At 37.6% G+C, this 16,404-nt stretch overlaps 1 protein-coding gene across 4 annotated transcripts in view; it reads right to left on the bottom strand.

The window, feature by feature from the left end:
* Positions 1-2,423: 2,423 nt before the first annotated feature.
* Positions 2,424-16,404, bottom strand: part of EPRS1 (glutamyl-prolyl-tRNA synthetase 1) — a 46,112-nt gene continuing 32,131 nt past the window's right edge. For all 4 annotated transcript variants that reach the window (XM_075088845.1, XM_075088846.1, XM_075088847.1 and 1 more), the window contains 12 exons: positions 13,707-13,758; positions 12,619-12,828; positions 12,364-12,436; positions 11,498-11,577; positions 11,074-11,175; positions 10,257-10,412; positions 9,941-10,138; positions 9,406-9,579; positions 6,881-7,041; positions 5,755-5,833; positions 3,065-3,129; positions 2,424-2,795 (listed from right to left, as the gene is read on the bottom strand). In XM_075088845.1, coding sequence (XP_074944946.1) covers positions 2,645-2,795; positions 3,065-3,129; positions 5,755-5,833; positions 6,881-7,041; positions 9,406-9,579; positions 9,941-10,138; positions 10,257-10,412; positions 11,074-11,175; positions 11,498-11,577; positions 12,364-12,436; positions 12,619-12,828; positions 13,707-13,758 — 1,501 coding nt within the window. In that variant the 3' untranslated portion in view covers positions 2,424-2,644. The remainder of the gene's footprint in view (positions 2,796-3,064; positions 3,130-5,754; positions 5,834-6,880; positions 7,042-9,405; positions 9,580-9,940; positions 10,139-10,256; positions 10,413-11,073; positions 11,176-11,497; positions 11,578-12,363; positions 12,437-12,618; positions 12,829-13,706; positions 13,759-16,404) is intronic.

Here is a 16,404-nt window from a genome sequence, read left to right as displayed (position 1 = left end):
AGTCCTGCCTTACACCAGGTTTTGATTACCAAAACATGAGCTCAAACTACATGAAGCATTCCCTTTGCAGCAGAGCTAAAAAGCTTGCGTGCTTTATTTCGTTAATAAGGAGCAGCACCACATTAAGCACCAGTTCTACCACATCCCACCTTACTATGCTATTTAACCCAAACTTATCAGTATACAACTATAAGAACTAAGGAGCACTAAGAGATTTGCAGTTCTAGTATAACCACAAAGCAGTATCATTTAATCAACTGTAGTGTTATTCCAATTCATACACTTATTTTCCAAGAGAGACAATTTATTTAAGATTCTGAGAGTTTTTTATACCATTAAAATGAAACGCATGGCTGTTTCTATAATGCTTTACATATAGCTCAGATTGTGCTTCTGATGGAAGGATACTTGAGATGGACATGCCTTCCCAGGTAGGCACTAGCTTTTCTATGGAAGATCACCCCAGAGATCTGCAGGTGGATCATCCGTGTTCCATACACTTCAAGCCCTACTATGATCAGGAAGAAGCACGCTGGAGAAAAGAATTAAAAAACCAACCAAACAACAACAAAAGGCTGGGCTTCCATGAAACCTCTGGCTTCAAACTCATTTGTAGGTGAGAGCAACTTATTTCTAAGAACTGTTGTCAACATGTTTACTCATGAATTTGATCCAGTCAACTGGTTGAAGATTGTCTGGTTGTTCAAACTGATAAGGTTGCAGCAGTATTAGAGACTGCATTTAGTTTTGCCCTTCCTTTATTCTGTGCTATTAACAGCTTCTGCATCTCATTTTTAAAATATCAACGTTGCAGAGTGTTGATGGGAGCTGAAAGTACTCATCTATTCTTAATAGACCGCTTTGCTCTGTCAAAAAATCTTGGTGCTCTCCTGTCTCTCATGCCTGAGGACACTGAAGCTGCTTTTTACTGCCTCTCCCCTTCCCCCAGCATGAGTGCGCTGCAGTAGGCAGGGAAAACATCACTCTGGTATTACTACTTACGCTCTTTCTCAAAGTATAATTCCAGTCAGCGTTAGAGGATAGAAAGACCTTAAGGCCACTCTTCTGGTATGTCAACTGAAAACAAGACAAATGCATGCATTGACATATCATTCCCCAAATCCTTCACTCATTACTACCGCCGAGATTTTGTTTATAAGGTGAGAAAATACCTAGACAGATGAATGCAAGATAGTTGATTTCCAGATGTAACTGAAGCAAACCTTCCAGGGCTAGTCATTAACCAAGGAATATTACAGAGAATTTCCAAGTGTTTGAGTGTTCTGATCTGAAATATTTAATAATTTTTGCACTTTTCTCTGAAAAAGTGGGGTACTATCACAAGGTGCACGATCCTAAACTGGACAGACCACCAGTTCAATTTAATATTCAAAATTTTGACTAGAGAGGCTGACCACAGGAATCTGGGCAAAAGCAAACATTTTACATGCTTTTGAAAGCAGAGAAGTGTGAAGAACTGGGAATAGCACTGCAAGTCTCCTGTATGCTTAAGACTTTTAGACTACTGATGCTACATAAAAACAGGGGTTTAGAAACAGGCAGCCATGTAGTATTGTCCCAGGAAGAGTTTGGGGAGGATCTTACTAGTCCAACTTTTAAATTGCCGAATTTTCACTCAACCCTTCTCAGGGAAAGGGGTTTATGTAGATGGCCTTCAAAACTGCACACAGGAGAAACAAGGAACACGATAAGTATGTGTCATCCAAAAGTTATTTTGTGCCAGGACTATTTCATATTATTTTTTAAGTCAATCCTATGTTCAGAATGGAAGTAATACTTTTTCATAACTCTGCAACATCCAGCCTCCTCTGCTGAAGCAACACATAGTGAGTGCAGGAAAAGTAAAAGGGGTTTATGGGACATGTCATAGGTATAATCACAGCCTAAAATCTTTAGCACTGAAAATACCTCCCTTCAGATTGCCTTTGCATCACTCATTGCAGTATCACTGTGAGACAGCTATAAAATGACAGTTCATAAGAAATGAGAAACAGGGCTTTGCAAAATATCCACAAGAAATGGCATTCACCTGCACCTTGCTAACAAAATGGCATTTAATTTAAGATAGCCTTTCAAACTTGTTTTTCGATGGGGTAAAAATATTTCTTGAAACACCTGGCTCCAGAGGGAGTTTTCAAAAAGCATTTACCATACCTACAAGTTATCAGCAAGTCTGTTCTGAAAATTGAAAAATTTGAAGGCAAAATTAAAAGCAGATGTTTTATCTATAAAAGTTTATGTCGGCACTCTAAACTACTGTAGAGCGTTTACGACATTCTCTCCAAACTTTCAGGTATTTTCTCAGTGTACAAGAAAATATACACACAAAAATGGAAAAAAGACATGAGCAAAGAATACGTATACTCCCCATTGAGCAACACAGAAAAAACAACCAAAGCATATTACAGCTCACAATACATGTTTATTATTAGAGGTGTTTACAGAAAAGTCTGTGAATTACTGCTAGCCTAAGACTGACAATTGGGGGCGGGGGTTATGGTTTATGGCTTTGTTTTTTGAATCATTTAAAAAGTCGCAAAACCGATTAAGTCTGGGGGCTATTTCAGTCTTATTAAAAAAAGTTCAATTCACAGATAAAGGAGAAGGTGCTTTCACTAGTAATTTAGTAACTACGACCAAATAGGGTGTAAAACTTGGCAGGGTTTTTGCCGCAGACACATCTTGCCCCACGCTGTAGTTCACAGAGAGGCTGAAAAGGTATGCAGAGGCTTTTTGCTCCCATGGACGGGGCGCCAGGCTCAAGATCTTGATCCCTGAAATAAAAGCATATTAATAAATAAATACTTTTATTTAAAAATAAAGGTGCAATAAAGTGTATTATACATAAAATCTCAAAAGCACACAAATAAGTTTGAAAGTTTCAGAACTAAGGGAGTAAATATATTGAATTATGCAGGACAGCAAGAGCCAAGGCTGACTGTACGTCAGTGTTATACCCAGAGGCATCTTACACTCCTGTTTTATAATCAAAACATTTTGATTTTGATTGTGGTAGATACTCCCCAGTTCAGCTATATTTTACCTGGCAGTGGTCTTCTTGATCCAATCCTCACACTCAATTTCCCCACAAAAAGGGATTTGTACAATCTGAAGGGGGGGAGAGGAAGAAAACCCACAGTTATACATCTAAAAAAAATTGTCCTTGTCTCTGGAAGATTCCTAAAGCTTAAGAGCTCATATACACTCAAAGTGGGAAAAGTTCTGATTGCTACAGTTAAGTTTTAATAGCTCTTTCTCATCTGAGAAATAGATAAGCACAGTCTCCTCTACGTAGTGCAGCATGGAAAAACCTACACAAACCCAAAGCAGCATTTAAATCAAGTCAAGGTGCTGATTTTCTTTTTTTTTAAGCCAATATGTCTTCCTTCTGTGGAAAGTATAATTACTGTTTTCTCCTGCAATACACTGTTTTTCAGGAAACATTTAAGACTTTCAAGCTGGAGAACAAATGCTTGCTTAGATATTGCAAGATAGTTAGTGCTCTCCTAATGAAGTTTCCATTTTAATTTCATTACTATGAATTTTCATATTTTCTGAACAATAGAAGAACATACATATTTTAAGAAAACAGAATCACCAACTGCACATTTTTCTTGGGGGTGGGAGGAAGTGGTGCGTATTTTCCTGCTGTTTCCTTCAGTTAGCTGAACTGAAGAAAATTGAAAAAGTACAGCTGAAAGGATAATCTCAGTCTTCTCAGTACTACTCTTAGCTATTGTAGCAAATCTCAATTCCCAAGTTTTATATTGCATTTTACTGATTTTTTCATTTTATTGATTCATTTACGTTAATTCAGACATGCCAATTATAATGAACTTCAAATAAACCAAAATGGTGCGAGTATCCAACTTGGAATGTAAAAATATTTGTTCACATTTCCAAGTTTAACTGCATTATAAACGAGATTACATTAGAGTTCTAAACATAATATAAATTGTTCAATTCTCTTGGCCCTCTGTAGAATCTAGCTGTACGTGACAGTAAGTTTTGATCATTTAAGACCAGGCATTTTACCCTCTCCATAGGCAGAGGGTATCATCTGGAACCTCTGCAGTATGAGGAGAAGAAAAGGAGTTCTATAGTATTTAATCAAAGTTCACGGATAATAATTTACGTGCACATACAAATACAGAATTAGCATCACATTCCGTTTCTGCTCTTGGAATGAGCTAGACTCTCCATTTCAGTTTATTTTTACATACAAATATACTGCACCTCTTAAGATTTTTTTTAAGTGCTTATGTCTTCCTCAACTGTTTGTCTTGAAGACAGTCAAGCATAGTTTCAGAGTACTTGTTTAATTCAGAAGTGAAAGATTTGTGATGGCACATCTTGATATCACAATACATGAGAGCAATAGTACTAGCCGAACATCTATGCACAGTACATTTATTTGTTAAGCAAAGACTAAAGACTTGGTTTTTAAATCTACCACCAGAATCATCAGATGCTTCAGAGACACTTGCACCAAGGAAATAATATTTTGCAGTCAGCAGGAAGAGCCCAAAGCTCTTTGGAAACAGAATATTTCACACTTGTATCTAGTTTCATAGGGGAAATTAAGGCAGTACTACTATTCTAGCGTGTATGCACAGAATGTCTAAGAAATCTGTATCCTCAACCTCATAAGCATGCTAAATCAGGCCCTCCTCTGAAGTTCATAGTTACTCCTTTAAATCTTGTTAGAAACTGAATTTAAGTGCAACAGAAATGCAAGAAAAGAGCGTGATGGAAGGTCAAGCCTAATCAAGAGTAACTTAAAATTATTTTTTGAAGTTAACAAAAGCACTATGAATTCTTGGCACTTGTGCATTTTCCATCTGAACTTTGGAAATACTCAGAGTAGGTCTAATTGGCACACAACCCCCCCCATCTCTCTATTACTACTTGAACACATTAGCCTAAGTATATGAACAATTTTACAAGCTGAGGTTTGTGACAGAATGTCAGGGTTAAGAACTTGTGTCAGTGGATCTCTGAAAAAGAAGCAGCAGCTCAATTCTCTACTGAAGACTTAATCTCTCATCTGAACTTCAAATAATTTGCCACAATTTTAAATTTTTCACAGATCTCTAGTTCAGTAGAGCTCAATCATCCACATTATGGATTATTCTTACTATCAACCCAAGGAAGTTTCTGACTTGCAGTAATTCTCAATGAACCCAGTGGCTTCTACTCAGGTCATAAAGGCAAAACTTCTTTGACGTAAATAGCATGTACTTTAAACTCTTACCTGAACCCTATTATAAGATTTGACAAGTATTTTTCACTGTTTGCATTAGAATAATGCCAGTACGTTTATCTTAATCTGAATAAAATATTTAAGTTAATCTCTCTGAAAAGCACTTTCTGATAAAAAATATAACACTTTAAATGCAAATTACCAAGCTGCAGCATTTTAAGTCACTTCGATACCCTGTCACCTCTAGCATAGGACTGAATTTTGAATGGTGGTAGCCTGAAACACCATATTTAGTAAATAAGGTATTTTAGCAAAAGAAGAAAGCAAGGTGTTTAACAAATTTTGGGAAAGCTAATTCATTTTTGTGCAGCTCCCCAGGAGAGGCTTCATCTGCTTGTAAGGGGAGAGTTCCATAAAAACCACAACAGTATTTAAATATAAGCTTTGAAATTTCTAGCCCCTGGTTATTTGCAAGGAACAGAAAGTATGTGATAGTACCTACCAGGACAGAATGAAGTAAATTTCCTTACCTTTCCTGAATCAAGCTCTTTTTGAAAGTCCTCCATAGTATTGGCCACCACCATATGACTTTTTAGGTCTTCGGAAGCTCTAAGAAAAGGGGGGAAAAAAATAACCAAAGAACCCAACAAAACAAAACAAAAACCCCAACAAATGAAAAACAAACCAGTCAGGGCAGCTTTACACACATAACCTCACTGGCCAAATGAACTAAGTTTTCAGTCAGAACAGAAAGTTCATGAAGATAAGCTATATATTCCTTCAAATCTTCCTAATCAGGTTATGTCTTTCTACCATTTTTGCACTCAAAGAGATAAAATTTTTATTAACTGCCAATGGGCTGTTCTCCAGGTGCTGCATATTTCACCATGTTAATTCACACTGTTGTGCATGCTAGTTCAACACTGACCAGCTGTAGATAGAAACAGATAAGTACTATAGATCTAGATTTTTCTTTTTTAAATTATGTTCTAAATCTAAATAGCAAAATGGTTTTTAACTAGGTAGAAATATTCTGCTTGTAAGCAACTTCACTCACCACAGAAGAAAGCAGGAAAATCCATCTGCCATGGTGCTGGATCAGCACCATGTTCTTTCTTGGTCTCCTTACAAACAACAGTTTGCAATGACAGACACACAGGGGATTTGGCACATGCAGTAAGCGCAAACAACAGTTCCAAGAGCATTTGACTGCTTATAAGAAAACATTACTATGGAAGTCAATAGGATAGAGGGTCTTAAAACACAATTCTGAACATAGAACTTCAGCTACTGAAGTTTCTTGGACAACTTTGTATTTTTCAAAATTCCCTACCAAAAGCATCTTTCTGGAAGGAATCCTGTGCATTATCCCATGAACTATTTGTGGTGTGTTTGTTTATTAATACTTTACACAAATTCACAGAAGTATTTTTAAAATAAGTTCACACCCTTCAACATTCCGTTTCATGAGCACAACAGGAAACTTTTATCACTGTATATGACCAAGTTTCAGCAGCAGAAAAAAGAAATGTCACAAATGGAAAGATGGGCCTGACCTGTCTTTCTGCACAGATGAACCAATAATGTGAGAAATTCTTCTGACAGGTAAAGTGCATCTGCGATTAGCACAGCCATTTACTGTATCTCTCAATTTACCTGTTGTAAAGGTTAGCATGGATCTCCTCCAAAATCTGCTTCAGTTTATCTTCTGCCTCATCTTCAGAAAAGGTCAGCTTCTGTCCTGTGTCTCTTCTAACAGCTACAAACTGTTGGCTCTTCATGTCTCGTGGTCCCACTTCAACCCTGACTGGAACACCCTTCATTAAAGAGTTAAGAGTTATAATGAACAAGTAATTCTCAGAAGAGTGCTCTCTCCCTCTCTCTCCTCCCTGCCCCACCCCCAAGCCTAGTCTTAATATGGAATCACTTTACACATTTAAGTTTCTTTGAAAAAAATCAGCATATACTCCACTGCTTTTATGCATTTCTGTCTTTCCCATCCACACTCTCTTCACTTGTCATTATACCTTCCTCCAACCTTGCTTCACTAGCTTGGAGACTGCATCTGTGCCAACGTGCAAGTAATACTATGACAGTTAAGGCACAACTGAAACTAGACTAAGACAGTTATCCCAGCCAGTGCAAATCAGACTTTTAAAGTCTGAATGATTAAGACTTCTATAAGTCATTTTAACATTCTAGTTCATCAAATAATACCTTTTAATTCTGTTTTCACAGAACACTTTCAACTGTATGAACAGCAAATAGCAAAAGTTCTGTTAAATATAGCCCCAATACCGACATTAATTGTACAGAATACTGGACTACAAACAGTTGCTTTATTTATGTAAAGCTTTTATGCTTCATAAACTTTGGTGATAAGAACCATGTAACTCCTCATCTCCCATATGCCATCACACAAAAGGAGTTTCCATTTTACTAGTCGTTAAGAGTCTACTGAGTCTAACTTATTTTCTCTATGTCCTGCTAACATGTGTCCCGAGCTGTACACATTCCTTCATGGAAAAGAGACTAAGTGTGAATGCATTCTGATGTTGACTTCCAACCCCCCAAGGGAAATCTAATTGATAAGCTAAGAAGCTAAAAGCTAAAAACAGTGTTCAACAGGTGAATCAAAGACACTCCCCCAAGCTTTCTGGAATCTCTTCAAGTTCGTAGTTTGCAAATGATTCCCTATACCTCCCCCACTCTTATTTATCCTAAAAATGTAAATAATATAGTAAAATCTGCCTGAAGGGTAAAATATCTACTTCTACTGCAAAGCTACATAAAAAGCTATTCAAAACTGTTATTAACAAACAATTTAAACTGAACAAACATTCTAGTTTATGACATACAAAAAAGCCATCTCTCATCAGAAAGTATCTAGTGTTTCTAATTGTAGTACTACTTTCCAGTGAAAGAAGGATGCCTAATGTTCGCACAGGGAAACTTCCTAAGAAAGAGCAATGGACCTAATAATACCAGACATTATAAAACAAGTACTAATGACTTGGCTCTTTTCGGTGGTAATATCAGAAATCTGCTAGTCTGAAAAGTACATAAAGGAAAATACATACCAGTTATGTCTTGTACTTCTTACTTTGGTACCCTTGTATTTTTTGCCCTACGAAATTCCTTATCAGTACTCAAAAAAATGAATGCACTTTTCCTGCAATTAGCTTGAAGATGCAGTTTATGTATTATGCTAGACTCATTACTAGATTTTATAAAAACATCAAGTTTGTTCCACGCTGTGCCTCCTCTATAAACCTAATTTTATTTTAAAAGTCTCCCAATATGGATTCATTGTATTGGAGCTCCATTAAAAAAAAAAGTTTATAAAAAAGAAAGAGAACTTGGACACAATGGGAACTTTCAACAACTCCAGGATCTTCTATCATAGAATCATAGAGTCATTTAAGTTGGAAAGAGCCTTTAAGACCATCGAGTCCAACTGTTAATCTAACACTGCCAAGTCCACCCACCTTGTACCTACGCACCACATCTACACCTTTTTAAAATACATCCAGGGATGGTGACTCCAGCACTTCCCTGGGGAGCCTGTCCCAATGCTTGACAACCCTTTTGGTCTTACCTTGAAGATTAACATATTGAAACTCATTTCAAATTCAGAACAAAAATATGATCCCATAACTTCACTCCATACATTATTCAATTTCTAATTACCATTGCTTCATTCTGTTCACTATTTTTGTTTCAAAAAAGCCTCTTATATTTGATGAGGCAGAACTGTTCCTCTCAACTACTAATATGAGCGGAACACCGTAATCTTGAAACAAACAAACAAAAATTGCTCCTTTCTTTGTTGATGCTGTACGGATTTATCTTCTCCATTCCACTGTTGTGACCATGCACACACTTAAGTGTTACAATTTTTTAAACATGCAAGTGATTTGTGCTATTAAATTTCATTTTCTAGGTACATAACGTGGAGACTTGGAAGTTCAAATAATTGTTAGTGACACGCAAATCCTAGCAAACAGAGCAAGTCTCAGAAAACATCTTTTCTTCACTGATTATTGAAAGTGATCACTGATCATCAGGCAGCAATTCTTCATTTAGAGAAAATATCTGCCTTCAGAATACAAGGCATGCATAACCTGCCTCATAGATACCCCACATATAAGCTTCAAAACGCCTCCTGGAAAGAAATGTACCTTAAGCTCCCAGTGGTTGAACTTCCAGCCGGGTGAATAGTTGTCTCTTAAATCAGCCCGCACACGGATATTAACACTAAGCAGTCTATTACGATATTCATTACATTTCTTCAGTAAAGCCTCTTTGTCCTCTTCAGAAAGGGAATTTGTAATACCACAAGGTATAATTACAACCTGCAATACAACATGTCATGTACTTTATGTTATAAGAAAATTAGCTCCTAGTTATTATAAAAACTTAAAAACAATATTGTGGCCCAATATCCCAGTATTTTCTTTCAAGTTCTCGCAAGTAAAGGATATATTTTTCTTTTCATTCAAATGATAGAGATAAAATTATTTTAAATAGATGGATTACTAAAGACAGCTTGTCCACCACCAGTACCCAAATGATTTGTACTAACTTTATACAGCATGCTCTGTAATCAGACAGCTCCTATCCTATGTTAAGACTTCCAGGTGCTTGATATAAAATGCTCATCTATTCCAAGACAGGAAAGGAAACAAAATAGTAGTTTATGGCATTTTTACACACCTGAACACAGGCTACTCGAGGCGGAAGCACCAGTCCCATGTTATCTCCGTGAATCATTGTCATTACACCAATAGTTCGAGTTGTAATGCCCCAGGAATTCTGATAAGCAAACTGTTTTTCTCCTGGTTTCTTGGGATCTTCAAATACAATTTCAAACATCTTTGAGAAATTCTGCCCTAGATGATGTGATGTTGCTCCCTGAAATAGTTGTACACAGAAAATGCTACTCAGTGGAAAGTTAAGTCTCTCAAGCATCAGTTTAAGGCTTTCATCTTACTGCATTTGCTGAAAAAAAAAAACTTCTTCTAATAAATACCTGGATAGCTCTTCCACTAGCAGATATAAATGCCTCTACAGTGGTTGTATAATCACCCCCAGCGAATTTCTCCTTCTCTGTCTTCCTTCCTTTCACAACAGGTATTGCTAGGAGATCTTCGTACACTTGAGCATACAGATCAAGTATCTGCATCACCTATGATGAATATGGTGTTTTAAGAATTACTCAGTATTTTGCATTTGCTAGATCGTGATATACTTTTATATGTCAGAGTCTAAAACCTTAAAAGCTTAACGCTTTCTCAAGATTGTGATTAAAAACCCAGATTTCTTCAATTGCTTTAAACTTTGGCTCTTATTTTCTATGAATCAAATAGCAACTGTGAACCGTGACAGAAAACAAGAGTCACTGCAGAAATGCCAGTCCAATGGCTATACTGACTTCTAGTTTCCACCTAAAAGTTTGAATATCTGCTAAGTAAATAAAGATATGCTATAATACTCAATGAAACATCTGTCTTCTGGGCAAAGGAAGTGTTAAAATTTCTAGCAGTTAACATGTGATCGCATCATTTAGATTTTTAAGGAAAATGGATCTTTAAGGATCATAATTTGTAAGGAAAGATTCTTTATATATCACACTCTTTGAACTCTCCATATCATCTGAAGAGACTAAAGCCTCAGACAAGTGTTACATCTGAGAAAAAAATGGATTATAGTACACTTGGCATTTTTCATGAGGGCTCCCAATGAAAAGGAGACATATTTCTACCAGGTCCTAATAAAAAGATTTGTTTGTGTTGCTATGGAGAAGGTAACTTTCTGAAAGCAAAAGCACCATGGCATTTGCTTTTTACCTCCTCTGCTGCTTCTTCATATGTTGCAAATGCGGTGTGACCCTCTTGCCAAAGGAACTCACGAGTGCGAAGGAAAGGTTGGGGATGTTTGAACTCCCAACGCTGGGGCGGGTAATAAAAAAATTGAACACCATGATTAATACTAAAGTGTCAAACTACTGTTAAAAATAAGTATTAGAAAATTCTGAATAAAAAGATAAAAAATAACTACTCATAGATTTTTACTTGAACAATATAATCAACGATACACATTGATAAAATGTTTTATTAAAAACAGTGAGAAAAACATCACATAAACCACATTCATACTTTTGCCATGGAATATGTGCTGTGATAAGTATCAACATGCCATGTCTACACAGAAGGATTATCCTACACTGTATCTATGATACAACAGTTACTCAGAAATTGTGTATGGACATACCACAACATTGCACCACTGATTAAGCTTGATAGGCAGATCCCTGTGTGACTGCACCCACTTTGCATAGGCAGGATACATGACTGTAAAAAGAAAACAGCTTTGGGTCTCTGCACAATACATCCAGTTGACGCCAAACCTTTCTTTTTGTTACATGTAAGCTTAACATTCTCTGCTGTGAGAACTATGGTTTTATGTTTAATTCTCTTTAAAGGATGTTTTTTGTCTTAACACATAATATTTTCATTGAAAGGAACACTCTCACTTTGTCTTGTGTCTCTGGAAAACAGCTTGCTTGCTGCTGTTCAAAGTACAATCCAAAGCTTAATATCTAATGACACTATGTTTGAGTCACTGGCTTAGAGTATGTAAATACATCTAGGTTCACAAATAAAGATTCACCGACCTCGAAATTTCAGGACACTATACCATACCTGATTCAATTAAAAACTCATCCAGCCTCAGGTCTTAAAATGTTTGTTTAAATTACTCAGAGGAAATTTTAGTAAAAGGTAGTTTCACAGCTATAGTCAAAGTGCAGGCAAAACTGAAGTGAATTATGAGATGAAAACATTTTCTTATAAACAATATCAAACAAGTAACCAAACATGTTTTTCACTCAAAGCGAGTCAGTCTTCAGGTTATGAAAATTCCTAGAGTGTACACTTCCTAGACAAGTCCATTTAAGGGGACGTGTAGTGTTGCAACGTTTGCTATAAGCGGCAGCAAATTTAAGAAATTTTGATAAGGAGTTATAGAAAACATTCTAAAAAATGGGTTTCCACTTTTCAAAAGGGATGCTTGTCTATCAGCTACAGGATGCCTGTAACTGTTTTCTTCACAGCCAAACTGCATGAAAAGAGGTCTACCTGTTTCACTTGTGGGACGTACAGCAATTGGTTCAGCCAGATCTGTTTTTCCGGATCTTGTGACCCAAGCAACCTAAAGGAAGGAAAAAAGAAAAGGCGGGGTGGGGGGGTGGGGGGGTAGAGAGGGTGGTGGTATTAAAAAAGGAAAAAAATCACACAAAACAAGTTTGAAAAAACCCTTACTTTCATACTCAGCTGCAGACTACGTGGTTGGGTTTTCCTGTAGTCTGACTAAAATAGTGTTTTGAAGTGTACCTCAGGAGCAAAGTCAGCAATATGAGTCTTCTCTTTCTCTAGGGCAGCCTGGGACACAAACATGGGGAAGTAACAGTTTTCCACTCCAAGTTTCTTGATCTCTGCATCGAAGAAGTTCTTGATAGCTTCCCAAATAGCGTAAGCCCAAGGACGAAGAACGTAACAGCCACTCACATCATAGTATTCAATCATTTCTGATTTTGTGATCACCTTTCAAAAGATTATTTAGATACTGTAGTTTCAACTTCAAACATAAGGAACATTCAGTAATTCAAGCGTGTGGCATGCAATTCAAGAAAAGTCTCCTATTTAAAAGTCTTTGTGCTCAAAAAGTTAGCAAAGATATGTGTTGAGATTACTTTTGTTACCTATAATTAGAGAAAGTTAAACAGGAACATTAAGCTTAATAATAGATCTGAATAATGTAAACACTTACCTGAAACTGAGTTTCATGAATCTGAGTAAAAAAGAGTAGCTAATTTCCCGATATCAACAAACTACACCTTTGTAAGAAATGTCTCTAGCTCATGTCAGAAAATATTTTTATTCCCTAGGGTACATGCACAAATTATACTAGTGAGAGGCAACGTACACCACTGTTATTCATTTACAATCTTTCATAAGTAGGCTCATCTAAACCAACCATCTCTACTCTGGTTTTGAACCTCATGAGCCAGCAAACTCATTCCATAAACAACAGGTACGTACTTTATTATACAGCATCTTGAGGCAAAATAAAACTTCCAAGCCTGTGAAATTCCTATCACTTCACTGATGTTCTGCACTCTTAATGAAAGAGGAGTGCATACATGAATTAAGAAAAGCATATATATGGGGAAGAGGGTGAAATGGTTGATGCTTATCCTTTCTAGAGCTTCCTAAATTTATTCAGCTCTTCAATCCAGGCACTTCTATTTAAGACCATGATAGCAGTGTAAGAAATAGAAAGAGCAAGTACTTTGGTTTGTATTTAAAAACAAAACAAAACACGAAAACCCCAGAAATACAAGGTAAGATATAAATCCAAACCAGATTTTGATTTATACAAGAATGAAATAATTCTTTAATTCGAACTGATATGCACTTACCTGAGAGAACCAATCTGCAAGATTTTCTTCCTTTTTAGCTTCTAGACCCAGCCTACAATAGAAAGAACCAGATTTGTGCTGTACAGAATTTATCAGTGAAATCTATCCTAACCTTTTTTCTTTTTGTTCTTGGGGGGAGGGGGGGAACGACAGACAGAGCAGAAAAAGGGAGGCATGGAACAGAATGTTTTGATTTTACTTTATAAAGCTAACTTTTCCCAAAATTTTTTGAGTTCCACATGTATTGGCTAGTAGGAATTGCAAGCATTTCCTTACCTTGGCTAACAACAATATTTCATATAAATAGCTCCATTTCTCTTCTACTGTTTGAACCCTCCTAATTCTCACCATGGTCTCATCAAAGAACCTCATAATGGGCAACCCCAAGCACCTCCAATAAGTACCTAAGACTAACCAAAGCTGTATGTAAGCTGTCTTACTCTTCATTTGAAAAATTTCTTACCTAGCCAGTGGCTACAATTCCAGGAAACTTATGCAACTTGAATTCACCATTCATATGAATGTCTGTCACACTGTTCAAGACAGAAAACTGACCCTACCACCAAAATAAAGATAACTAGTAGAACTACAAGATTCTAAAGGAAGCTGAACTCGTCAGACTCAACTGACAGTAGACAAAGGTAAAGTTTTTCTATCTCTACAGAGAAATTTTAAGGATCAAAAGTGCATTTTTCTGGCATAATTTCTATACAAAATAATGAAATCTTTGTCTCTAACACGTGATTTATCTGAAACATAAATAAATAGTGCTGTGGAAAGACTTCTAGAACTTCCAGGGTGGAAGCAAGAGAGGGGATACACAGCAATCGTCACTGGAGAGTTCCACCATTAACTACAGCAGCACCTTGCCCTAGGTTGGGCTACATACCTGTCATGGTACTCAGGTACACATCCTGGTTTCAGCTGGGATAAGAGTTCATTTTCTTCCTAGCAGCTGGTATAGTGCTGTGTTTCGGATTTAGGGTGAGAATAATGTCGATAACACACTGATGTTTTAGATGTTGCTGAGCAGTGCTTACACTAAGTCAAGGGCTTTTCAGCTTCTCATGCTCTACCAACGGAGAAGGCTGGGGGTGCACAGGAAGCTGGGAGGGGGCACAGCCAGGACAGCTGACCTAAACTGGCCAAAGGACATTCCATACCATATGATGTCACGCTCAATATATAAACCAAGGGAAAGCTGGCCAGGGGGCCACTGCTTGCAGGATGGCTGGGCATCTGTCAGCAGGGGGTGAGCAGCTGCACAGTGATTCACTTGCTTTGTATATTATTATTATTACTATTACCTTACTTCAATTATTACACTCATCTGAACTCAGGAGTTTTCCCCCTTTTACTCTTCCAGTCTCTCCCCCATGCCACCCGGGGGACAGTGAGTGAGTGGCTGTGTGGTGCTCAGTTGCTGGCTGGGGTTAAACCACAACAGTCCTTTTTGGTACCCATTGTGGGGCTCAATGGGTTGAGATAACGACAAATCTGACCAGAGTGCATTAGAACAAATTTGTTATAAACATTCATTATATTAGTTTGCTAGTTGCTGGTCACAATGTTCATTAATTTTCTCTCAGAGTTGTCATTCTTGTTCTCCAATTTGTGTTAAGTATCATCTTACTTACAGTACATGCTCCCTGTTGTGCTGTTTATCACTGCTGGGAGCTGGGTCAAGGTTATTGTTTTGCTGTACTTTGTAACACTGGCTTATGATATGATAAAATGGCTGGTTCTTAGGCTAACCCAGTATTTGTACTCATCATTACTGTCATCTCTGTACTTCAGGAAGCATCTCTCAGAAACTATTAATAATTATACTTTGTACCTTTCCTCCTCAGGGAGTCAATTTATGGGGGAGACACTTCCCTTCACCTTCCCCTTCTACTCCAGGCTAGTTACAATAGCTCTTGAGAATTCTGAATAACCCTGGGATGTTCAAACTAGCATGTTCCTCTTGCTCCTACTACTGAATGTGTTTCAGGTCTTGTTTAAAGTTAAACAACTATTTAAGAATACCACACAGAGATTTACCCCAAGGCTGGATAGTTATGAGTAGCAGGGTATATGGGATAGTATGGGCAGGTACATAGGACAGTGAATCCTGAAAAATTAAGTAGAGTATTTGGAAAAAGTATGCTGTCACCCTGGCAACTCCAGAGAGACACAAATCACTGCAAGGTGCTGGGGCCTGGCCCATGCCTAGAGCCCTGTTCAACACTCTTCAGTACCCTGAAGGGGAAAAGAAGGCCTCTGAATCTGACAACCAAACAACAGGTACCACAGCTACTCCAACCCCAAAAACAGGCACTGAGGCTACTCCAGCCCCTGCATCAGGCACTGCGGCCAAACCAGAGAACCAACCCATGCCAGCATCTGTCACTCTTGTACACAAGAAGCAATCCTGGAAAAAAAAGTCAGCTCATTTAGTAAGGGATGATGAAAAAGCAGGGCCATCATGAGAAGAGGAAAAGGCAGAACGCATAAATGAGATGGTAACCACCTAATCCCTATCCTTGAGTGAACTGTGAAATATGCAAAAAGATTTCAGCTGTCATCCAAGGTAAGCACAATATCATCTGGCACTCTGATGCTGGGATAACAGGGCCAGTAGCCTGGAATTAGAGGGTAAGGAAGCCAAAGAACTCAGATCCCTTTCTAGGGACGGGGGCATTGACAAGTGATTGGA

Source organism: Phalacrocorax aristotelis, chromosome 3 (genome assembly GCF_949628215.1).
Source record: "Phalacrocorax aristotelis chromosome 3, bGulAri2.1, whole genome shotgun sequence".
Taxonomy (NCBI): Eukaryota; Metazoa; Chordata; class Aves; order Suliformes; family Phalacrocoracidae; genus Phalacrocorax; species Phalacrocorax aristotelis.
The sequence above is the reverse complement of the archived record's forward strand: the minus strand, read 5'-3'. Positions and strand labels throughout refer to the sequence as shown.